At 40.5% G+C, this 25,718-nt stretch overlaps 2 protein-coding genes across 2 annotated transcripts; one reads left to right on the forward strand and one right to left on the reverse strand.

The window, feature by feature from the left end:
• Nucleotides 1–626: 626 nt before the first annotated feature.
• slkb (STE20-like kinase b) lies at nucleotides 627–19,427 on the reverse strand. The gene is made up of 18 exons (XM_026358819.1): nucleotides 18,710–19,427; nucleotides 17,033–17,197; nucleotides 13,504–13,552; nucleotides 13,121–13,270; nucleotides 11,318–11,390; nucleotides 10,982–11,176; nucleotides 10,781–10,862; nucleotides 9,762–9,893; nucleotides 8,060–8,830; nucleotides 7,758–7,888; nucleotides 7,456–7,579; nucleotides 6,080–6,259; nucleotides 4,690–4,819; nucleotides 3,482–3,606; nucleotides 3,164–3,355; nucleotides 2,928–3,053; nucleotides 2,708–2,821; nucleotides 627–1,850 (listed from the first exon to the last, which is right to left on the reverse strand). Exons 1-18 carry the CDS (start codon nucleotides 18,857–18,859, stop codon nucleotides 1,704–1,706), a joined length of 3,036 nt encoding a protein of 1,011 aa, XP_026214604.1. The 5' UTR covers nucleotides 18,860–19,427; the 3' UTR covers nucleotides 627–1,703.
• A 412-nt stretch (nucleotides 19,428–19,839) lies between these two features.
• On the forward strand, nucleotides 19,840–24,860 carry stn1 (STN1 subunit of CST complex). The gene is made up of 9 exons (XM_026358820.1): nucleotides 19,840–20,123; nucleotides 20,455–20,550; nucleotides 20,929–21,006; nucleotides 21,997–22,170; nucleotides 22,393–22,504; nucleotides 23,005–23,155; nucleotides 23,479–23,601; nucleotides 23,691–23,763; nucleotides 24,083–24,860. Exons 1-9 carry the CDS (start codon nucleotides 19,991–19,993, stop codon nucleotides 24,238–24,240), a joined length of 1,098 nt encoding a protein of 365 aa, XP_026214605.1. The 5' UTR covers nucleotides 19,840–19,990; the 3' UTR covers nucleotides 24,241–24,860.
• Nucleotides 24,861–25,718: the final 858 nt, after the last annotated feature.

The following is a 25,718-nucleotide window of genomic DNA, read 5'->3' on the forward strand; positions in this document are numbered from 1 at the left end:
ATTTACTCTTTAGAAAACCTAGCTGACAAACAGGACAAGGGACTGGACTGCTTTTTTATTTTTATTTTTGTATGCTGCAAACCTCCAATAAGTGACTAAACAGCACATATGTTGCAGTGTGGTGTTTCATATAAATAGTTATTGAAAATGTCTTGCAAAAGATAAATGTAGATAAATGCTCAGTTATTAAATACATTTAACTAACATTAAAGTCAATCATAAAGAAAATGAGATGATAAAATGAACCAATCAGAAGTCAAATTGACCTAAACCAGTCAGGTCTATTTTCTTTGCAACAGCTGCTTTAAATATTACAGATTTAGCAGCATTCATAAACAGTCTAAATAGAAAATACTAAAAGCTTACGTTCTGTTTCTTTGAATACAGTTGAAATAACTCGTTGCTATGCTTCATAAAACAAGCGTTTAAAGGCTTCATAGCAGGTTTACAGTATATTTATTTCTGAAGTATTAAGGCTATTAGCTAGCATGACAATGACAAAGTACTATCATTTCGATAAAAAGAGAAAAAGCTATGTAAGCCTACACGTAGGCAATTGAAGAAAACCAAAGTAAATACTAAGGACACATTGTAACTGCAACTGAAGGGATTTTTTCTTAAAGTAGCTGAACTAAAAGCAGTTTGGAGCTCCGTTTCATGACACTCAAAACTTGCAAATGCTATAAAATGTGTGGACATCAGTGAAAAACTGCATTCTTTATTTATCCCTGAAGAACTCTTGCTTGACAATAAAACACGGGTGTTACCTAAAAAATTGAAACTAAATGCTGTTCAACAGCCACCACAGTGATTTCCCTAGTGTCCAATTAACAGTGATCCTTTGTTTCAGTATGTAAACACACCTCCTCTACTGAATGCAAAACAAAAAACTGTTGTAGATAAATGCACCATTTACTGCGTGTTGCTAAATACGAGTCTCAAGTTTCAACTGCCTGAGACGGGAAGGCATCCTGAAGAAAAACCTTTCTACTAGAAAAAAGTTCCTACATGTTGCATTGAAATCATGCATAAGACTGGTTATTTGAACCCCTAATGTATCACAACCTACCACTCTAACACAGACAGATATGTTGCATTTCATATAAATATACTCGTCGTTGAGAGTGACCCTGAAAATGTGCTGTCTTCTTTCTCAGAAATACATTCTATTTTATGATCAATTGTAAATGGCAAGATTACATATTTAACCAATTTTAAGTGGTATAAAATCCTTAGTGCAAACGTCTAAATGACACAAACACTGAGCAGCAATTAATAGTTGGAAATTGTTTGGATATAAAAGCCAAAAACATCAAATTCCACAGGCACTGGATTATTTAACAAACTAATTCACCAAAGACTGCTGGACAGCGAGCTCCCTCTTTAGTGTTTTTCAGGTGATGGCTCGAACACTGAAACCTAAATTTCCTTCATATTTCTCCTTCAACATGACTGTAATAGTGTGACAACATGACTAAATAAGTAGAGTATGACAGAGCAACAGAGCAGAGCTGTATACTGAGGAAGTCCAGAGACAGAGAACCACTTACATCCTCCGACAGAGGATGATGGCAAGGCAGCACAGGTTCAGTCTTTGTGTGATTGTATGTGTGTGTGTGTGTGTGTGTGTGTGTGCGCATGCGCAGTGTGCTTGAGTCCATGTGTACACTGCGTATGTCTTTGCATATGCACGTTGGTTTCTACTAAAAACCAGTGGAGTGGACGCTGGGGATTGGGTAGAACTTGGAGATGCGGCTCTGGCTGGAGGGGTTAAGGCACTCCGACTCTCCGCTCATCTTGAAGAACACTTCCTGCTCCTGCAACTTCCTGGCAAACTCTTCCTCCAGGGCCTGTGGAACAAATGAAAACATTATTATTAATTGCCCCGTGTTATAGCTGCTCTGACTCTCAGGGATTTTTTCTAAGAAAGTAACACTACATACAGTAGTAGTAGCAAGCGCTCGTTAGCAGCTCTCCTGCGCCACACGCCTGAGGCATGTTGCAGTGAGTAAACTACACCGAGCTAGTCAAGTTGAGGAAGAACTCCATTTGTGCTAATTGTTGTGAGAGCAATATTGCTAATTCCTGGAAGGATCTAGATTATTTAGTTCTTTTTGGTTTTCCCCATTTCTCTATCCAGACTCACAAATGAGGTGTCACACAGAAACCTGTCTTCCTCTGTAGTACAATGATCAGTATTATATAAAAAGAGAGAACTTTCAGAAAGCACCTTTTTGTTTGAATAGAAGACCAAAACACAGGAGAGGCATATTTTAAAATAAGTGAACACGTGGTTTTGTATCATAATGTGGGTAAATGAGCCTAAGCAGACTCAGAGAGAAAACGTTTGCATGTTAAGGTCAAGTGAAATTAAGTTTCAGAATGGAAACTTTAAAAAGCAAAGCATTTAAAGTCTCTTAAAAAGAATAATGCCTGCATACACCACTGACCTAAAAGCTAAGCTAAATGCTGTATTTTGAAGGCCCCATCTTTTCTAAGACATGCAGCTCAGGTTACCTGTTTCACCTTGATGATAGACTAGCTATCTGTCCAGTATCGTCTCACCCTGCGTCAGCTGAGCTTGGTTCAGAATGTGTCAATATTTACAGGTGTTTATGTACACACTAAGTACCCGTATCACAAATTCAGAGAAAATAAAAGGTGTAGGAACGAGGTTCATATTTATTCTCCCAGCTGTAATGGCTACCTTCTTCCTAGGTCGTAGTTTCTCCCTCCATTCCTTCAGCTCCAGGCTGTGCTCCTCGTCCAGCTCCTTTAGCTTCTGGGTCTCATGTTCAATCAGCAGGTGGCACTTCTCATTCTGAAACACACAGACTCACTAAATCATATCTGTCCATAGAACATGTTAAAGTGCATGCATTCACTGTACTAAGTATTTATAAAAATATAGCCTCTTAGATTTATACCTGCAGCTGCTGAAGCTCTCGGATGTTGGCGTCACATTGCAGCTGCAGGTCTCTCATCTGGTTTTCATGTTTCTGGTGCTGGTGAAGCCTCTCGTTCTTTTGTCTCTTCTCCTCCTGAGCTGCAAACTGTCAAACAGAGACACAAGTAGGCCTCAAAGGTTCATTCAAATGCTCTCTATCTACCAAACAAAAGAAAAATCGTTTATTTTCACTTCTACAATCCAAGTTTTTCTCACCTGTTTAACCTTCTCCCTCTCCTGCTCCGGGGTGATGGCAGCTCCAGTGATGCGAAGGCTCTTCTTGAACATGGCCATGCGTGTCTTGGCTTCACTGCGCTGAATCTTTGGCAGCCTGGTTCTCTCCTGCGTCTGTTTGTTCTTCATCTCCTCAATCAGACGCTGGTTGTAGCGCTGCATCTGCTCCATCTCCTGTACAGGGCAAACATCAGCAGACAGAGGAAGTTGGAGGACGGTTCCAGAAAGACTTTGTTAATTTTACAAGGTAAATCTGAGTGTGGAAAAATGTTTAAAGACAAAGTCCCATCTGTTCTGTACCTTCTCGTGTCTCTTGAGCAGCTGGTGTCTCTGCATGAAGTACTGGTCTTTGAGCTGCTGTTTGAACAGCTGGTGTTTCTCCTGCAGATGGCGCTCTTCCAGCTCCCACATGGCAGCCTCTCGGGCTAAATACAGACACACAAGTGAAGAAGTCAAATCATTGCACAATGAAGCGTTCACAGGCTAAATGGTGGAGAATACCTCCAACATTAGGACTCATTCTCAGAGCATTTGGCTATACTCTGCAGTGGACAGCAACAACATTTGTTGGAAGGATTGTCACCATTACAGGGAAATGGCTGAATGCTTGAAATACTTGTCAAACAACATCAGCTTTACTAATGAGGTTTCAGCTTTTAAGCTTTGAACTACCCCACAATTTCTATTCTCAGTGAAAGCTCTTTATAAGATTCTAAAGCACACTTACATGCTCCCGTGACTTGGTTCAGTGAGCATTACGGTCAAGTGTTGTTTCCCAGCATATTAAGCATGGGATTAAGGCCCAGGCGGTGCTACCTGCTAACATGCTGCTGTTCACTGCAGTCGTATGAGATGGGGCTCCAGAAATGTGGTCTGAGAGCCTCCTGTTGGCTCCAAAGACAGCCTGTTTATGGCTGATAGGACTACAGATGATTATACTCAATGCTGTAACATGCTTAACTAAAATCCATGTGCGGCTAAAAAACTGGAAACAGATGTGTATTTACACCACCACCAACTACTAGAAAAATAGCTTTCCCTTCAGCTACTAAATGTTCCGCTGTTTTCACCATCTAGCTGCCAACTGTGCCTGCAGGTCACAGTGGTTTTATGAAAGTCATTTTGTAGAAAACAGCTGCCTGCTGTTTGAAATGAGATGGTTTGCAGGCCAAAAAAACAAAAGCTAAAAATAAGCTAGGTTAAAGGAGCTAAAGAAGCTGCAGAGAGGAAGGCCACCGAAGGCCACAGAATTTGAGCCAGCTGTTAATGAAAGAATACTGATTAGTGCAGCTTTGAGCAAAACATGGATTATCTATTGGTTCCTCTAGAGCTAATACTTTGAAAGCAGCAACACAGAAGCAGGACAGAATAATCCTGCCAGTCAATTCACAGTCATACCATGCAAACATGACTTCAAAATCTATGAGCAGAATCATTTTCCTGAAAGCTCTGATTTATTGAACATAACTAAATATGCCAGCTGACTGACACTAGATGGATGTTATTACCTCTGAGAAGCTGCTGCTTGTGGTTGAGGCAGTCTCTCTCGATGGTGGCGAGCTCGTGTTTGTGTTGCTGGATAATCTTCTTCAAAGCGCTGTCTAGATCCTGCTGCTGCTTCTGAAGAAACTCTTGTTCCTGGGTAAAAGGTAACACACAATACATTCCCATTTAAGACAGGTCCAATAACCTCAGAATATGTAATAAAGGAGTCAAGGAATCTGAGAAGAAAGTGAACCTCAATTCCTCAACAACCAGTGTTTGCTAAAGCATTGCTCTCGCAACAGAAACCTTGATCAATATATTAGGCTGGACAGGCTTTATTAGGCCAGTTGAGTGTGTGCTTGTGTGTTTACTTGCCTATGGGCTTTCTGCCAAGTTTACCACAGGCTTAACTACCTTAGCTGATGACCCAGACAGTTAAAACTGCCAGTAAGGACAGATCCTACTCCTTGTCAGCCTTATTTATGTGGCCTACTTGGCTCACCTAAAGCAGAGGAACCAGACATTGACTGACAGTAAAATAAACCTATTTTTAACAGTAATTTGGTTTGGCATTGGCCTTTTTGCATGGACTTATGTACAAAAAACAAACCAAAAAACATGTGTGTTTAATAAGTTACAGTGCAACAGACACGAGGAGTTTCACTTACATTCTGTATGGGAGCATTGCACAGGGTGCACGAGGACAACTGAAAGGACTGTATCATAACATTGGCCAATCCCTGTGGATCACAGCACATTACCATCCTACACATTGCACTAAACAATACACACACCAAACGTGTGGTGGACACCGCAAACTCAGGTGGGTGGATAGTTTGGAAGAGTGAAGAAAACACTGCAGTAAAAACTGCATTAAACAGAACTAATAATATTGTTTGACTAGCTTTGTGCATGCTACTTTCAGTTTCATTAAAAAAATAAATTAAAAATTGTGTGTGTACAGCAGAGCTGAGAAGAGGAGGTATTCTGTGTCAAAGTTCAAACTCCACTGCAAACTGAAGCCTTATTACCTCCTCTGGCTGGGCTTGGACAATATCTTCTTTAATACGTTTCAGAAAAGCATTTGTCACATGCTTTGGAGAAAGTCCCTCCTCCTGTCTGCCCTGTGTATGAGCAACCGTGAGCAATAAGATGGAAATAAAAGGAAATAAAAGCTTTGGACAGATTAGGACTATGCAAAAATAAATGAGAAGTGGCAGTGCAGACTGATTTAGCCCCTGTGAGGCTAAACAATGATTATGTAAGCACTTATAAGACAGATCAGACAGACGCGTGTGCATCTGAGTATTAAAACATCCTGCTATAAATAGGAACTTCACAATCTATCCTATCCTTGCTAGGTCTAGGTGAAATAAGAGAAAGGAAAGGCAGCAGAGTGATTTACATGCTAACCTCTTTCTTGCGGTTTTTCAGCATGTTCTGGTACTTGGACAGCTCTTTGTCCTGCTCAGCTTTGATACGTTTGGCCTCGTCCCGGAGCCGGTTGGTGTGCTCCTGCTCCAGTCTCTCAATGGTCTGTTTCTGCTGCCGCTCCAGGTTTTCCACCTCTTGGTCATACTGGCGCTTCTTACTCTGGAGCACACAGAGGTTCAGGTCATATGAGAGATAGCAGTTGTGGTAAAAGAAGAAGCAGTTCTATGATTTCAGTGTGTCAAATTCTACAGGCATCTGGAAGAAGCTTCAGTTTACAGTTCTGCTGGCATCAAATTCTCAAACCCTTGAATTTTGGAGTACCACCTATTTGGTGGAACAAAGTAAGACAGTTTTTCCCCTCAAATATGGAAAACATCAGTAACTTTAAACCTTCATTTGACAAACACAGAATGATTCCGTTTTATTTTTCATTAGTTTTGTGTTGTGTTAAACGTGTTCAGGTGTTTCCTGTTGTCCACAACAAAACCTGTGGTGTTGCATTTCAACATGAGTCATCATGAGTTTTCTTGGGAGCAATAGATTAGTGTAGCTACTTAAATAGCCAGACAAACTTCTTCTCAAAACCCTTTAGACTTACAATATCTATCCATATATCTGAGGATCTTGCCTCAGATATGTTTGATTTCAAAGCAGGTTCTCACAAAGTACATGCAAATTGCCAGGCTACAACAACATGCTTTAATGCCCATGAGTCTCCAGAAGCAATGCAATCAAAACTGAGACTAATAGAACATGTATTGCAGCTGGCTGGCCTTTCTTTAAATACATGAAGGCTGTACAACACAAAAATACTTCTTCAAGAAGCAGCCACCAGTGGGCCTAGTTAGGGATTTAAAACAGATATTTCAAGAGTCATTTTAGTTCAAAGGGCGTGTGTCAATCTGCATGTGTGTGTTCTTGCAGCTAAAAAGAGTTTTACATCAGAACATAGTTTTAGGGTAAAAGGTTAGAATTAAGTTCAGGGAAATGTAAGGTTAAGGATTGTGGTTACACTTATGGGGTAGCTATGATGGTTATGGTTAACGGCTTAGGAACGCATCAGGATGCTCAAAACTAGTTTAACTGGAAACATTCATTTGTTTACACTTAAGTAGGCCACATTCTCCTCCAATAACCAGAATTAAGTCATAATTAGACAATGATTAGAAAATGAGAGGAAATGGTTGAGGTCAGTTAAACCAAATATCACTGGGCAGATTGGGCTCACAAGGCTGCCTGATGGAGCTCATAAAGAAACAGCGACATTTTCGTTGGGTCCCTTTTCGCCTGTAAATCACACTTTTAAGGCACAGTTAAAATCTTCAGCATTGACTGTTCTGTGTTGAGAAACTCACTGTGGTCTCCTGTTCAAAGCGGCGATAGATTTGTTCTTTTTGCTGCTGGAGCTTGTTGCTGAGCTGCTGTTGGGCCCTCTGCTCTTCCTTTTGCAGAAGACGCAGTTCCCTCAGCTCTTGGCGCCTGGAAAGTAGGAGGCAGACAAAAAAGATCGGAAAGTAGCGGCAAAGAAAAACAAAGATAATTATGTGTTTTGAAGAAAGAATACTTCACAGTTTAATGTGGTGATCTGAAACAGTGATCAAATACGTGCAACATCATAGTAGTTTTAGCATTTAAAACCGTCAGTGTATGTAAATACCTTAGGAATCTCATTTCCTCGTTCTTGGCGTCATTGTCAGTGATGATCTTTGATGTAGTCACACTAACTTCCACTCCATCCACGATGAATGTGCGGGTCTTTTTCAGTGTCTTCTTCTGACGCTTTGTGTCCTGGAAGGAGGAATTTATATATATACACATCTTTATCCACCGTAAAGCTTTAATATCATGGTTTAATGTATTTTAAAGAAATGATCCAATTCAGTAGTTTTGCTACAACAATCTGCAGGCCAAATGTTTCATGAGAAAACTATTTTTTAGTATGTTTGCTGTGTAAGTTACCTGTATTGAAACCGATCCAGGCTCTTTAGGTTTGGACAGGAAGCTTGAGATAGACAGGTTTAGGTCTACACTGCTGTTATCTGCCACTGAGCCTCTTCCAGAGTCTGAATCTCTCTCCTTGTCGTCTGTAGCTTTGTCTTTCTTCTCATCTTCTGTATTTATTTTATCCTCATCTGTAGGATTCTCTCTATTCTCCTCTTTTGGGGCAGTATTATCTTGTTCTGGTAGTGTCAATATGACCTTTAGATGTTTGTAGCTGTTCTCCTCATCTTCCTCTCCCGCTGGTGGGTTTGATTCCTCCACAGCAACCATCTTTTCATCCTGAGGAGCCTGAGGAGCCTCAGTAACCTCTGTGCTCTCTGTGGTGGCCTCTTCATTGGCTGGGAGCTCAGCTGTGTCCACTTCCTTTTCGTCCTCTGCTATCTCCAGCTGATGAATTTCCTTAACAGGCACCTCTGGTTCAGTCTCTGGTTCTGGTTTGGAAACATCCCTTTCTACTACGAGCATCTTCTCTTCAGGTTTCTGTTCAACCTCTTCATCCTGAGCTGGAGTGTTTGAAGCTTCCTCTGAACACTCTTCTGGTGCAGGGGCATCAGGCTCTTCCACAAAGCTAGTGTCTAACACTTGGCCAAGGGGCACTTCAGTGGGTGTGGACATGGGAAGAATGGGCTCACCCTTCTCAGGGACCGATTCCAAGATGGAGGGAGACAGGGGGATCTTCTCATCCTCTGAGCTGGCAACACTGGCATCAGATGGGGCGCGTTTATGGCCCTAAAGCAGATGTAGAAACAACAGAGAAGATCTGATGTCATGCTAGTTTCTCTAAATGCCAAACAAAAAAAACAACATAAGTGCACTTATGAAATGACCAATAACTATTTAAAACGGAATTAGTAAATTAATTGATTAATGTTAATGCCCATGTGAATATAGACATAGGTGCCTTTTGTAACACAATGTAAGAAGCAAGAATTTGAAACTGGTCTTCAGTGTATTAATGGTGTTTTTGTGAACCAGGATCTGTGGCACCTCTGATAGGGCTGAGTTGGTGAAATTAGTTCAAGAACGGACAATTAATCTGTCTTGATAATGACATTATAATAATTGAGAGATAGAGATAGAAATCGTAACTGCAATTATATAACACTTTTCCATTTTACCAGAGTAGTGCTTCACAACTAGTCTCTCATTCACACACACGTTTTTATGGCAGTCACAATTCATTCCCTAGCTCCCTACTGTTGCGTAGGCCATGTTAATCTACTGTTTTAATTTTTAATTTATCACATATTAATTTATCACACTGCCTTAGCCTAACTCTAACCATTAATGTAACTGCCTCACCCTGAACTTTACTCTAAGAAAACCTAATTCTAACCCTAACCCTCTTTAAACAGCGTGATAGCTCTTGCATTCTCTGTGCATGTTCTCCCAATTTCTGATATTTTAAAGATAAATGATAACTGGATTAGGAATTGAATTCTAAATATAAAGGTGTTGGAACAAGTGTAAAAGGTCTGTAGTTTTTATTCACAGATGCATCTAAACAACAAAACAAATCAAATAGAATGACACTGCTATAAAAGAATGTGAAATGTGAAAAAAAAAAAACAAACAAACAAAACAAAACACTTGAATTGATTTATTATTTACTTTTTAACATCAGCACTGATTCTTCTAATTTGACTTCATGTTTACCCACCAGAGGTGCCTCTGTCTCTTCCTCCTCCTCGTCCTCTTTGTGTTCTTCTATCTCCTCTGTGACCTCAGCCTTTGCCTCAGCTATGAGCTCCCTCAGTGGCTTGTTGTCTGTCACGCTGGACACAAAGGAATGCTGTGCACAAGACAAAGAAAAATTAACACCACTACATATTCAAATTTAATGTCAAATGTCAACACATGGTGCTGAACATTAGCAGTGACAAACTAAGCCTTTTAACAACAGCGGTAAAAGCACTTCAGGAATAATCCCACAGACTAAGAGATATAAACTGCTCACAGTAGAACAGACTACTTTGTCTTTATAAGACATACAGAACAATAGAAGCTCAATACTTTAAAACATCAAATTAAATCATCAAATCATTCCTGCATCTACCTGCTATTCTGTATCTCTTGAATATGTTCACGTGTCTTTCAAACTGCACTTCACAATAAACAAATACATAAACTGATGCATAAACTATTTTAATGCAAAGCCAGATACGACTACAAACACTACTCATCATCTCTTGTAAACCTCACCTTTTTCGGCCTAGAAACCTGCTGCACATATTCAATGGCTGGCCTGAGGATATGCAGCTTCTTAGATATCAAAATCTTCATTGGTGGTAGACCACTGTTCTGTATTTTCAAACCCATTGAATCCCCTTCTGCACAGAAGAATCCTTTGTATTTCCACTGTGTGTATGTGTGTGTGTATGAATGTGTCCCGCTCTGCCTCTCTGTAAGTGGCTCTGATTTGGCCGAGCACCTTAAACCCTATGGAAAAAGAAAAGCCTGCTCTACTGACGTCAGCTCAAGCACTGAGGGATGAGCGTCAGCCTTGCCAGGACACATGGTTCAGTACCTGACACGAACAGCTAAACAGATGTTGTCTAGGACTCAGCTGCCTGTGCTGTGAATGGCAGCTTGTACATGGGTATGGGATGGGAAATGAGGATTACCACTCAATTTAAGCGGGGCCGAGGAAACTGATTCACACAAGGGTTTGAGTGATACCTGTAGAAGTTGTGTTGCACTCCATCTGCTGTCCACATTCTTGTCCAGACAACGCTTTAAGAAATCATTGAATTCTGGGGACCTAATGGGTGGAAGTGGTGAAAAATAGACTTCAGTGTGGTCTATTTAAAAAAGTACTGTGCTACAGAAGAGTAACCTGAAGGCCCTGATTGGACAATACAGCCTCATGCTGTGACTCACCAGCGTGAAGGCTGCATCAGAGTAGGAGGATCGGACTTGGCTATTTTCAGCAGGACTCTCATGGGGTTCATTTCGTGATTGGGTGGCTCAATTTGTGCCAGCTCAATCAAGGTGACCCCGAGGGACCAGATATCAGCCTTGTAATCGTATGGACGATCCTTGGATGTCTCACACATCACCACTTCAGGAGCCATCCTGGAGGGGAAACAAGAAGAGGAGGCGTGGAACTCATGTGTAATGTATTCTGTACAACAGAAGCAAAAGACTAATGATGCATAATGGTGAACTTGGATTTTTAATGACTATGAAAAAATATTTGTTTTAGCTTCAACTTACCAGTACGGTGTTCCAATAAAGGAGTCTCTCCTCTGCAGTGTTTTGGTGTTTCTAGCAGACACACCAAAGTCAGCTGAAAGACATGATTCAAGAGAAACCAGAAATTAGCTAGTGAAACAACACCGCCAACTTTTATTATGTAAATAGAGTAACACAACACAAACAAGTCCAAAGGAAAAACGGTAATAATGGCTAATCCCAAGTTCAAGGGAAAAAAAAGAGGAACGCATATGCTGTTAGAGCAGCCTACTTATATTTTCATCATGACATCATGTCTTATTTGTATTGTGTGTGTGTGTGTGTGTGTGTGTGTGCACACGTCTGTAACAGCTCGCCTGTGTCCCAGCAGGCGGTTACACAGACATCTCCTGTGTGTGTTACATCACTAGACAAAATGCTTGTTGTCTGTTACTCTGACAATCCTGTTCTATCCAGCAGTGACTCACACCCCTCTAAGTAACCTATGTAACTTCATCTGCTGAGAATACATGTGTTTCTGTACACACAAATGTGTGAGGAATAAACAATTGCTGCTGTGCTTAAAGGTCACTCATTCACATTGTCATGTCGGCAATGACAGCGCGATAGCTCAACTGAGCAGTACAAATCACAGTGAATTACTTTTACAGCTGTTTTTTGAAGGACACACTACACTGCTTCAACACGTCAAGTACAGTGCATTACTATCTATGTTCGATCTACTGCTTTAGGGAAATAATTTGTATGTGATACTACCACCACAATTCCAAAACAGTTTGTAAAATCAACTTAACAACAGAATGCAATGAATTGAAAGTCTAAATTCATGTTTAATGCACAATAAAACTAAGTAAACAAATCAAATATTTTAACTGACAAAATGGAACATTAAAAAACTAATGTAAAGCTAATTGTGAAAATGATAGCAGCAACACAGCTCAAAACAAAGGGGACAGGGCAATGTTTACTAAGTCAGGGAACTGAGGAGACCAGTTGCTGGACATTTTGAGATGAATGTCATGTATAGCTAAAATGATAAGTATTAGATTAGCAAGACTAACCGTCTCTGTTGTATTTTGAATTGCAAGATGTACCAAATACTTGGTGCAAGGTCTAGATTGCAGGCAGGTCAGTTCAGCACTCGGACTCTTGTACTACAAAGTTGTTGTTGTCATATATACAGGATGTGGTTTAGTATTGTCCTGTTGAAAGATGTAAGGTCTTCTTTGAAGAAGATGTTGTCTAGATGGGAGCATATGCTGCTATAAAACCTGAACAAAATCTTTCAGAATCGATGGTACCTTTCAAGATGTGCAAGCTGCCTATTCTATAGGCACTAATGCACCCCTATACCATCAGAGACAAAGGTTTCCTTACTGATAACAGGAAGGCCCCTCTCCTCTCCTCTATAATCCGGAGGGTGTGACATCCATGGTTTGGTGTGATCGCAGAACAGTTTTACATGTTGCCACAGACAATTTCAAATGAACTTTGGCTCAAAGAAGATGGCAGTTTTGGGACCATGTTCCATATTTGACTTCTTCTTTGCATAAAACAACTTGCATTTTGTATTGACAAGAAGTATGCCTGAGCCTAAGCAGTGATGTCTATTACAGAATCATCAGTCTGTTTTTGATATGATGAACCTTAACCTTAGCTTTTTTAAAGATTGTACAGTTCGTCCACACACACTGTACAACGATACACTTATGATTCACACCCATCTCCTATTACAGGAGAGAAAAGTTGAGGGAGCGTCTGTTGCTATTCTGCTTGAAAAGGGTATTTGCCTGTGTTTACAGCCACATCTAATATAGCCCTTACCCAGTTTGACATCACCATCCAGTGTGAGGAGGATATTGCCAGCCTTCAGGTCTCTGTGGATGATTTTGTTGTCATGGAGGTAGACGAGGGCCTGCATAGTCTGCTTACACACCACCTTGATCTGTGGCTCTGTCAGGGCTCTCTCCAGTTCTGTAAGTGAGCGGTGAAGGCCATACAAAAACATGTTTAGCATTCTTCATACAGCACGACAATAAAGCAAACTGCAGTAAAAGCATTCACTGCACTGATAAATGAAGAAAGTGGTATCCACTTAATGTCTTAAACTGGACTTAACTTAACTTTAACTAACTAATTAGTGCTGCTTTTTGCACTGCTTGGATTTGATGTTATGACCCCTGTTAAAAGAAAAAATGCTGACTCACCAAGCATGATGGCATCCACAGCCCCTCCTGCACAGAACTCAATGAGAATCTGCCGAGAGTCAAAAGAAATGAGTCATGTGGTTTTCCAACACAGGTATTTGTTTATGTAAAAATGTCGTATAAAACTGTCTTCAATACGCATTTACTATTTAGAGATCTAGAGCAGCGAGCCAAACTACAATGTGCATTTAAAACAGGGGTGAGCCCAGGCCGTCCATGAGTGTATGCGTTCATACACTGGTTGAACCTGGTGGCATCTAAAATCTATTGTGAGGCTCTGGAAAGTTCTCAGGTTGAGAGATTAACACTTGCCTTGGTGTTTTTGGGCTGGAACATTCCCTTTGTACATTTAAACATCATCATCATCACTAAGTGTCTAACATACACATTTGACTAAGGCAATTTGAGACTAGAACTCAAACCAGCCTGTGTGAATGAAATGGTATGAGTCCTTAAAGGCATTTAAGAGCTTTCAGTATGGCTGTTGGCTTAAGAGGATTGGCCCCAGTTGGGGCCAGATTGTGGAAAGGGTTTCACACAGCTGTTAGCTAACTTGCCAGCTATACTGCTGGATCTTAGACCTCATTCTTTAAAAGCATTAGCATATCTTTGGACATACTCTTTATTCAAGCAGCAGGTGTATGTGTTTATGGCAGTAGGTAGTGTAAGACAAAGCATGTGTCAAAGCTTACAGCATGATGCTAACTGACTGGAAAGAGGAAAAAAAGATCAACTTCTGCAATTGTTTAACCATTGAGAAACTAATTGTGGTTGATCCATCGGTTAAGGCCCCAAGGTTTTCTTATTGGCTCACCGTGTATTTGAAATTGTAAAAGTCCAACTCTTACATGGACCCATTTCCTTAATATTCTAATTTTTACTGAGGTTCAGTGGCATTCCATGATTCAGTTGAGCTTTACAAAACTAAGCTTTCCACTTTCTGCAACAAAGACACACAATTCCTCAAGTCTTGGGACAGTCTTGACTATACAACCCGCACACCATTCTAGTGTTCCTCTGTAGGCGTGCTGTTGTTTTTGCAGTTCTGCTGTTGTACAATGGGCCCCACAGTGGCCGCACAGTTTTTCAGAGTGGCAGCAGGCAGAGAGGAACCACAGGCCAGGGCTGTGGCTTCCTCTCCCACTTGTTTATTTGACAGACACACAGACACACAGACACACACACACACACATATAGAAAGGTATGCACCCACATATTTTCTAATCCATTCATGTGGCACAGGAGGAGGATGTGAGACTGTACATAATGTCACCTACAAGTTCAAGGCATGAAATAAGGAAAATGGCAGCTAAATCACAGTAACAGCAACATGAAAACAAAGCATAAGCTGTGCAAATGAAAAAGGAAACAAAGGTCAATGGGTGGCAATAATAATAAATCTAGTTTATATAGTTACTAAACTAGGCCACCTTTCAGACCCTCATGGGTTTATGTGGAATGAAGTCTTTCCTATCTCTATGAGGAACTTCCCTGGACACTTTCTCCTCTTTGCATGAACAGGTGCAGCACAGTCACAAGATAAGAATCGACAGACAAATTCCATCAAGCTGTGACCATTGTTCAGAACACAATAGCGAAGGAAAAGGGCAGAGCTCAATGAAATGCACCGAAATTAAATCCTCAGGTAGTCATGACTGCTGACTGTCTTTATAGATGTTTCTGTACTGACTCACATGAGCTGAGGTATAGTACTCCTGATCATGTTACATGATGTCCTCTACCACCCTGCATGTGCTATATTGTTTGCATGTTTAAATATTCTAGTGTGTATGACTCCTATGGTGTTTAGGCATTGGGTCGGATGAATACGTATTTCCATATATCAACACTACACTTCTAATTACTACTGAGGTGAAATGCACTGACGTTTCAGACTTTATTGTAAAAGGAATTAAAAATGTGGTATTTTTCAAGGATAAACTATGACCAAACAAACACATTCTCTTTGGCATAAGTGTAGACTACAATGGAAACAAGAATAAGCTTGCTCAAGTCAAAAGCGGATGGATTATCTGCTGGCATGATGATTAACAGCTAAAAAAGCTGCTTGTTTCCGCTGCTCAGGTGAACTTTGGCCTCAAATTTTGATAAGAATACTACTGTTGGAAATTAACTTGCATGTATTGCAAAAGCCTTGCAATAATAGTCAAGTGATGCAACTTAAACACATTGGTAAAAACTGTGGGAACACATGCAGAGTCCACACTGATGTATTTCTTCTCCATTTCCATAATATCATTATCATAATACCAAGCTTGATCTAATTTGTGTTTTAGAAGGAAGTGTTTCTAAATCTAATTACCATATAAGGTCCGCATCTTCCCGTGCTTGAGGGGTAATACAGAGTAATATACAGCTGACACCGACTCCAGGGTAGAAAACGAATTGGGTTACATAATTTTAAAATTTTTTTTACAAACATATTTTATTTAATGTTCAAACTTGGCCAAAGCCGGATCTGATGCATCCGAGTGTGCAATATTGCCCTCATGAACATGACTTTCTTTAGCAACACATTCCATCAGGTACAGTTTGGGTATCCACCGTCTACCTCCAGGGGCCTTGTCCTAATACATCACTAAACAGATATAAGATCAGCAGCTTTCCCACTGACTATGTGGAAATGATAACACATTGTGAGAAAAACAGAAGTGGGGGCCTTGTCCTCTGAGGTGCGGTAACACCACCAGGTGGTGTTAAAGTTGTAATGGACAGTTGTCAGCATGGGCACTCTGACTGGTCTGCAGCTACACTGCAAGCTGTAATGCATCATGTGTTCTGACAACTGTCACCAGCATTACATTTTCCCCATGCTGATCCCTGTCCACTAAGTTGTGTTAGGAGTGTGTGTGTGTAGTTACACACTTTAAAACAGGTTGTTGGCCGGTAAAGTAGGACTTACTGATCGATTTGTCTGAGGAGGTCACATTCTGGTCAAACAGTGAGAGGAACTAACGTGAGTGCATCAGCTACAGCTACAGCCGTTTGAGAAATGAAGAATGCGACACTTTCAAACTACCCCTCAAGATAATTTTCTAACACAGCCTTTTAAATGTTGTTGTCCGTATGCTGTGACAAGATTCAACATAAAATTCAAAACATCACAGTTTATTTATGGTCTCCCTGCTTTCTTAACCTTTATTGAGTCTGAACATTTATTTAATTTATAGTTTGTCTGTTATTTTATTTTAACCAACATGAAAAACAATTTCATTAATTGTGATCCTGCCTGAAGTAAATCATAATATGACATTTGCTCCTGATTTTGTTGGGTCATGTAATCAATCCAACCATCAATATTTGGATAGACTAACTGTTCTGGCACAACTGAAAAATAACTTTGGGGATCCTGAGTAGATCTGAGATTGTGAGTATGTTGCTATGACTAGCTCAACATAACAGTAGAAGAACCAGTAGATGCTGGATCATGTTAAATATTCCCTAATTAACCTGTTAATCCATGTACACATGAAGAACAGGGCCCAGAGAGCTCCTTCCCTCTACTCACCCAGAGCTTGCTCTCATAATAGAAAGCATCAAGGAGCTTGACAATGTTTGGATGGTCACAGGAGGCCAGGATCTCTATCTCCACCATGTAGTCCTCCAGCTCTTCTTCAGTCTTTGTGTCAATAACTTTGGCTGCAGCTAGGACACCTGTCTGTTTGTTCTGAGCCTGTGGAGTGAGAATGTTATTAGATACAAAAAGAATCATACTGCAATCACATTCATTTCACATTTTACTCCTTTAGGCAAATGCAGATACAGTGTTCAAGGCTCATAGAGGCCAAAACTTAGTTTATGTTAGACTTAAAGTTTTCTTGACGTCAGCCCTGGAACAAATATCTCACATGACCATTAACAAATCACACACTTTACTGAAGTGGGTCCTAGTAAGTCAGCAGAACAGGAGACATGTCTTGTCAAAGTAGACATTTCTCCTGTTTGTTTTGGCTTGTGTGCAGGCAGGATGTGCTCAATGAAGTTGCTGCTGTGATAAGGGATGCAGCCACTTCCCAGTGACCTACATGTGTTCTGCTGTCAGCCACACACAAAACATATATATATATATATATATATATGTATATATGTTATGAAACAAAGTGTTTTATTTCTTTTTTATTTAATTTGAGAGCTTGTGTTTCATTAGGAATCAATACAGTGAGGGTGGACAAGTGCAATCAACCATGACAGCTGGGATTGCCTCAAGCTCAGACATAACGCTGCAATTTACTATTTGTAGATGTTCTTAGGTTTATCTCTGAAGTGCCACTAGCAGTAGCACAAGCACTAACAGACTATGTGCAATTATGATGCTTAAGAATCCATGTCTTTTTCTAAACAGTAGGTCCAGTTCACGTGAGCCTTGCTGGTGGGATGCTGGGAAACTTGCTAGGGAATCACTGAGCATTGAGATTAGGCTTAATTTAAGTATGATACAATATAACTCTGGCATGAAGTCTTAGGTAAATCCAGCTATTTCAAAGGGTCCAAAAATAGCCTTTGGCAACAAAGAACAAAACAGAGCCACTAGTGTTGGACTTGGGGGTTGAGCCCTTAAAATGTCACTTATTGCTCCAGTTATGCATCAGGGCCTGACTTTACAATGACACTATTAATAAATGCATTTATAATGACAAGGGATTGCTTTGCGCAGACCTGGCGTTCCAAAAACTTAAAGGGATTTTTTTTTACCTACATGTTTGCCTAAACTATTCTGTGTTGTATGAAAATAAAACACATGTGGAGGTAGATCAGATGCATCTCTATATTCATACAGATAAGGAAGCATTAACACTGATCAGCTTTGTTTCCCAGACGCCAGTTGGTGAAGAGGTCTGTTGACATCAGTGCGCGGATCTGATAACATCTGACTGTGTGTCACATGAAAACAAACTTCACAAGGACAGGGTTAGACAAAAATGTTGGGTTACTGTGGACAAGCAGTCATATTTGACACCGCCTCTGTCATAGGGCTGGTGTATTGGTTTGCAGATGGTGGGTGGGTCAAAGCAGTGCAAGTCTGTGGACACACTGCTGGCACGTTGTGTGAGGCATCAGAACCAGCAATTGTTGGGAGTGGATGGGATACAAAGCAATCAGATTTTACTCATTAATTAAAAAGAAAACACGAGTGAAAGATGTTAATGCTTCAACAAAGACCGGCTCTGAAGCAGATAATACGTACCTTGAACACTTTTCCAAAGGCTCCATCTCCCAGTTCACCAATTATATCCCATATTTCCTCTGGATTTTCATCTCTTCGCACATGTTCATACTGCTTCTTCCTCTTCTCTGACCCCAACTTAAATATTTTGCGGAAATTAAAAAATGACATGCTGACTCCCGGGGCATTCAATTTAAAATAAAGGTTTACGAATGAATTCACTTAACGGAACAGTCGTAGTTTCCTTAAATGGTTTACTTTAGTGTCTCATTCGTTACAAATATCCGTTTGACCAACACACGGTGTAATGTTAGCTTTCATAAGAGTGGGGATCAAAACCTAGCTTAGCCTTTGACACCGTTTTGCCCAGTCCAGAGAATAGCTCTTTCGCACGTCATGGGTCATTGTTAACACCTAATATAATAATAAAAGGTCAACTTAGTAGTGTCCTGTCATCTAAAATCTGAGTAAACACGACTTTATTTTTATGCAAAGTAGTCCGGGAAACTCGCCGTTGTTCCAACTCCCGAGCCGCTGGCCCGACAACCCTGTGGGGCTCCTTCTTCAACCAGCAAGAAAAAAAGGATAAGTAAACGGTCCTCACAAATAGTTGTACTCCAAAGAAGAATTCATTAGTTTCCTTGAGGGTAAACGCGGGTACAGTTGGTCCTCATACTAAGGTGCAGTAGAAGGGTAAAAGCAGTCATCTTTCCCGTGCTGTGGGACAGCTTTAGTAATCTAGCGGATTTAGCGTCGGAGCGCGTTCACGCGGGAGCGCGCAGCAGCGGCTCTTTCTCTTCGTGCTCCTCGTGTCGAACAGCCCGCGGGGTCACTTCAGTCTTCTGTACTGGAGAACAAACAATCTGATGCATGTTTCAACTGGTCACGACCAATCCGCAGTATCATGTCACGTAGAAAGCCCGTCAGTGTACCCTGAACCGAGCGGTCGTTGTAACATCGCTGCATCTACCGGCTACCATCTGCTCAACATAAAACAAAACAATCATGGTGCTTTGTGTCTGAGAAACTACGTGTCCCACAAACCTTTGCGATACGGACGCGCGGTACAAAAACATTAACAGACCGCCTATAAAACTTGTTTTATTTTGCAACTACACTCTATTTGACGTGGTTACATAAATTTTCCAAAGCCAACAAAAACGGAAAATAACTATTTAATATAGCCCAATGACGCGTCACGTGACAGCTATTCGGTTTCCTCTCCACTTCAGCTAGTTTAGCTACTTTCTTGCACGCGTGAAAGAAAAGAGATAAATAATCTGCTTTGGTTTTCATGATGAGATGCAGGCAGCTACGATGGATCCAGTGGAAGAGCCCCCCTCCATACTGTGGGGACTTGACCCGATCTTTTCTGCCTTCGCCAGGCTGTATGTCAGAGACATCCTGCAGATGACAGAGTCCACACAGGTGCCAGGTACAAACGTTAGTAAACTCACAAGTTACACAAACACGCATGTTTCCTTATTTGCTTACTTTTGAGCGTTTAAAGTTACAGGTCTGGATATGTTTGCCCATCAACTAATTCAACATTAATAATAACGTTACGACACTAGCTAACAACCAGGTTTCCTGCAAACAAATACGAACGGGTTTACTGTCAATGTAATGTTAGCTAGTTAGCTAGCTAGTTACACATTAACGCAGTGACTGTAAAGATGCATATTTGACAGCTGACACAATTTCTGACTGTATCTATCAGTGCCCGACATTTATTTATTTATTGATTTTTTTACATTTTCCCACAGGTATTTACTTCTACAAGTCACACCCAATTTACAAAGTTGATGTTCTTGGGACTGTAGTTTACAAGAGAGAAAGAGAGGACTTCTTCTGTTATGGAGGTAATCAAGCTGTGTCAAACAAAAACCCTGTATTTGCTGATTTTTCAGCAACAAAATTCATATCCAGTTTGTCTGTGTACTGTCCGTCAAGTGAAAGTGAACAGTACTTTAATAAGCACAGTCCCAGGTGTGAATGCTGTCTTTGTGAGCCCCTGTGGCCCTGTCAGCAGATCACTGATGTTGTCACATGTTAGGGGTAAAGCATTGAATAATTCCCTCCCTGCTCCAGTTTTTGTTGACATCTCTCTCTCACTCACACACACACACACACAGAACGGTTGTATAAATTCCTACCAATAAAAACATGGCTTTGACTTCCACATCTCACAAACCAAACAGTCATTGTCTGATTTCGAGTATCTTTCTGTCTGTTCCTAGTGGACGATGGTACTGGCGTTATAAACTGCCTGTGTTGGAAAAATGACCTGTTGAAGGAGGAGGAGGATCCTGGTAAATGTGAGTCTGCACGTGCATAAATGTCAGCATTACCTTGATTGTATGTTGATGCACCTGAGGAGGCCGAACTATGCAGAGTTTGCCAAACTGTACACACCAACTTACAGAAAAATCCCCTGTGTGCTGAATGCTGATAGAACTTAACATGAGTTGTGTTTCAGTGTTGGCTGCTAGTCTTTCAGTGCACTGTGTAGTCCTGTGATATTCTCTTAGCTGACTTTGTGATACAACAAAAACAGACCCATATCATGCCAGTATCATCAAATGAGCTTGCAGTTTCGGAAACAACTACAGTTCCATTACTAATTCATTTCACCACAATGGATTTAAACACACAGCAGATTTAAATCTGAGTGTCAGGCTTAATTTAAATTTTTTCCCCTTTTCTTTTACCACTTGAAGACAACAAACTAAACTGAAAATTCTATATCCGCCATATTAGAACTTTATAAAGCTGTCATGGTGAAACACAGGAGCATTAAGGGAGAAATTATTGATTTGCAATGTGGCTTCATATGGTTCTACTTTGGGGAGTACAAGTTTACGAATGGTATTGAACATCTATCTGCCTTGCCTGTATTAAAATATCTCTCTACCTCTAGCTTGAAAACGCCTCGCAATAATCTAATTTGGTGGAGTTTTTTAGAGCGGCAGGTTGAATAGGATTAAACTGCTGTGTTTGGTGCAACCAGATTACATCAGAAGAGAAAAACTGATGACATCATTTGGAGGAGTTTTCACTAGATGTTTTAATAGAATGATGACAGAGGGAGGTTTAATGCCATTCAAATGTGTCTGCTTGTATAAAGGTATGGAATAGTGCAGCTTTAAAGTCTAACAGCTTTATTTTTTTTTTTTTCTACTAATAATATAAAATGTAAATAATAAATGTAAAACTATTTTTCAAAGGTGCTTCATAAATTTATGACTACAAGTGTATCAATAACCACAAAATGCACAAACATTCTGTATTATTTCTGTCATCTTCAGCAACAGGAAAACACAGTGATGTGTCTTATGGAAACTTCAACCCGGTTGCTGAGCTAAAGAAGCTCAAACAGGCCCAGCAGAAGCGCTGCCGCCTAGAGATCGGAGAGGTGCTCCGAGTGAGAGGGCCAGTAAAGACATCGAGGCAGCAGAGAGAAATCATGGCCTCCACCTACTGTGAGTAACTTCCTCTTTTAACTGCTGAGCACAAAGTCAACATCTACTTTTACCATTTTGCTAATCTAGTAGTCTGATATCTCACATACGTGCACACTGTCTAGTAAAGACATTCTTTATGTCATTCCCTACATTCTCACACATAGAAACACAAGACGTGTTGGATTTGTATTCATCTGTATCCTCTGCCCATTCATCACATGTGTATGTATGTGTTCCCAGATAAAGTGAACGACCCGGTGATGACGGCCCAGATAGCTTGGATGATGGAGGTTCCTCAGCTCTATAGAGAGTGCTATGACAAACCACTCCAGCTGCAGTGCAGTGCCACAGGGTACATCCATCCCTTACATTAACATTACTAAAATATAAATTTACAAATAAGTTGATATAGAAAAAAAACTGTGATAGAGCAACTTCACAGTCGTAGATTGCGGCAACTTGACAAATGCCTTTTCAGTGGTCGTGCTCCTTTTAGCTCTATTTTTCGTCTCCACCGGTTATCACTGTTTAATGCCACACGTCGCTCACCAGCTATCTCTAACGTTGCATGCTGAGCAGGTCGTGCACAGCATATTTTAGAGCTCTGCAGCTGATTGATTGGGCTGGAAATAAGCTCAGTGAACAGGGGAATGAAATAACATGGAAGCACAGTGAACAGTAAGGATGTTTTACTATAGAGCTCAAACAGTGTGAGGAAGGTTTCTTAAATGCCCTGAGGAGGAGTTGGTTGATAATTCTTTGTCAGCACAGGCTTTCACATTTAATATGAAATGTCTTTCTTACAGTAGCTCTGAGGAAGCAACTACTGTGTTATTTTTGTCTGATTTGCAGTGACTCAGCCGTCAGTACCTTAAGCAAGGCGGTGAACATCATCAAAGATTTCTTTAAGCAGAGGTCGGTGACCAAGTTCAGACCCTATGATATTCAGGACCTGCTGCAGCCCCTTATCTACAGCCAGGCTCAAACAGCATCTGAAGACCAGGTACGGCTGAAAGATAATAATTTCTTTTGAAGGTTTGAGGTGGAGGGATGAAACAAAATTCAGATGTTATTTAAAGTGTCCTTCCAAGGTGAGAATGACGACTAGAGGAATAAAATCAAGATTTCATGTGAACTTTGTTCAACACTGTAGCAGTTTTTTACCACAGCAAAAAATGTCTGACAAAATAAATGTTTATGCGTATCTAAAATTGCAACAGAGCACATCAGATGTACATGGTAATAAACTAGAATTGAAGGCTAAGGCCTTCTCTATAGAGCGTCCCCTCATTGCTTTCTGTATTTCGCCCCTCTGTTGCTGGTTAGGAACCTGTGGCCGGTCCATCTTCCTGCCAGCAGCTGCGCCAGCTTCTGAAGAAAGTCCTGGACATTTTACAGGATGAAGGTGTCATATACCGCAAGGTCAAGTCCCAGGATGAAGTCTATCATGTAAGAACCAGCAGAATCAAGTCGTCCTGCTTCACTGTGAGAGTTTCTTATGGGCATGTGTCTGTTTTGTTTCTGTTGCTCTTCACTAGGTGACTGCACAGGATAAGGACCTGCTCCTAGTTGTTAAAGACATTATCAGAGAAGACTCAAAACGAGAGAAGTGTAAGTAAAAATGATATTTTTGAATGAACAGTAGTTTTAGTGTGACTAAGTGACTGATTGTAGCTGTAACTCAGTTAAAATAATTAAGAATGAAAGCTTTTTACCTGCTTGTAAGAGCTCAAATTAGCACCTCCGCTTCACCTACAGTGAGTGAGTATTTCTTGCTAATGACTTTTACAGTTAGCACCTTCATTTTCACAATGAAACTAACACCTTCTGTATGATTTGGCTTCCAAAATGTATTATTTGTGCTGTAACAATTAATACAGTAGAAACCCTAACTAAGGAAATTCACCCAATGGTTCTTCTGTGGCTGCAGATGCAGAGAAGGGTTGCCACATCCTGCACATCCTGTCCGCAGCCAGGCAGCGACACAGCCTCAACATAAGCAAAGCTGCTTTGGAACAGGTCCTCAAATTTCTGGAGTGCAGCAGTGACATCGTCAGCACCAGTGACACCCATTACACCATGTTTTAACACAAATACAGTGGAAAAGCCTCTGTTACTGTCTGTGCACTGTCTGTGCTTTTTCTACTTACTGCTTTTTGTACTTACTGCTGCAAAATGTGAAGGACAATTTGTCAGTAAATCACACCAATTGTTGTTTTTGTTTCGTTTTTTTTGTACTGATCATGATCGTAATTACCCTGGCACATTTCTGATATTTATTTTAGATTTTCTTACAGGATGTAAACGTGCTTAGCTTAAAGGGCAACTTTCCAACTTGCTTTCTAAGGTTCTAGTTTGGGGAGTATTTCTATATGAACACAATTAAACTTCTTTCTGCTTTATTCTTTGCATAAAATGATCTCTGCTTCTGGCTGAAAACCAGTCTTTATATTTTTCCAACTGTCTGAGAATGACTGAAATAGATCAGGGAAGCTTTCAGAACCGCTGTTTATTCCACTGTTGCTAGTTTGACTTGTTTTATACTTGTTAAGTTATTCAATGATATCTTGTCACTTACTATCAGCCATTGCTTTTGTTGAGCGTAGTGTGTATGTATAAAAATGTGTCACCAGGCAAAAAATAACTCATGTATGGGTGTATTAATCTTCAAGTAAAGAAGCTGGTCACCTGGAGGCCATTGACATGAACTATAACTGTTAAAGCCTCACCTACTCCTAACCTATATTAACATTCTCTTTTTTAAATCTCCATTCAACCGGTCAGTAAGAAAACCACACAAGATCAATACGTCATGATACTAATGATTATTTATTATCACTGGCTGTCACTGTCATATAAACACAGTTATAAGTATGTAAAGTGCCAATACACAGGTTACAGCAGCATGTTATTACTTCATGTGCTTCTATGTTAAAATAACTATATGACAGACAGTATGCTGCCTGGATATCACTAATACTTCACTTGTACTATACAGTACTATTGTGTGTGTGTATATATACTACTCCATCCCAATAGCAACAATTTACTCTGATTTAGTAAAAACTACAATGATCGTTCAGCACAGCACCTCAGAATCAGATAGTAGAGAACCACCCATGTTAAGGCCAGTGTGTCAGTTAATATTGTCAGAGCTCTATTAAACCATTAGTTTGGGCAAGAAGTGAGCTTGAAGCCCTGATTAAGACAACCCTGTTATCTGCATCAGGCTCAGAACATGCTTGTTGGGTTTGGATTGAGGTACAGGCAGAAGTATGTGTGCTGATCAATGCTCTAGATCAGACCTCCTAATGATGAGTAAACTGATTGTATGTGTAAATTATTTTCCCTTTTAATGATTTCCCTCAAAGCGCTTTCCATTGTATTTTATATTAATCGATTTAGTCAATTGCAACTTATTGGAGCTGAGGCCCTTGGGGTCCTTGGGGTCCTGGGATCCTTGGGGCTGTTGTTCTCAGCTGGTAATCCAGCTTTGCATATTAACATATGCATATTCAATTAAAGCAACTGACACAGAGTAACCCCGAGGCTTTGAGGGCCCCTGG

Source organism: Anabas testudineus, chromosome 1 (genome assembly GCF_900324465.2).
Source record: "Anabas testudineus chromosome 1, fAnaTes1.2, whole genome shotgun sequence".
NCBI lineage: Eukaryota > Metazoa > Chordata > Actinopteri > Anabantiformes > Anabantidae > Anabas > Anabas testudineus.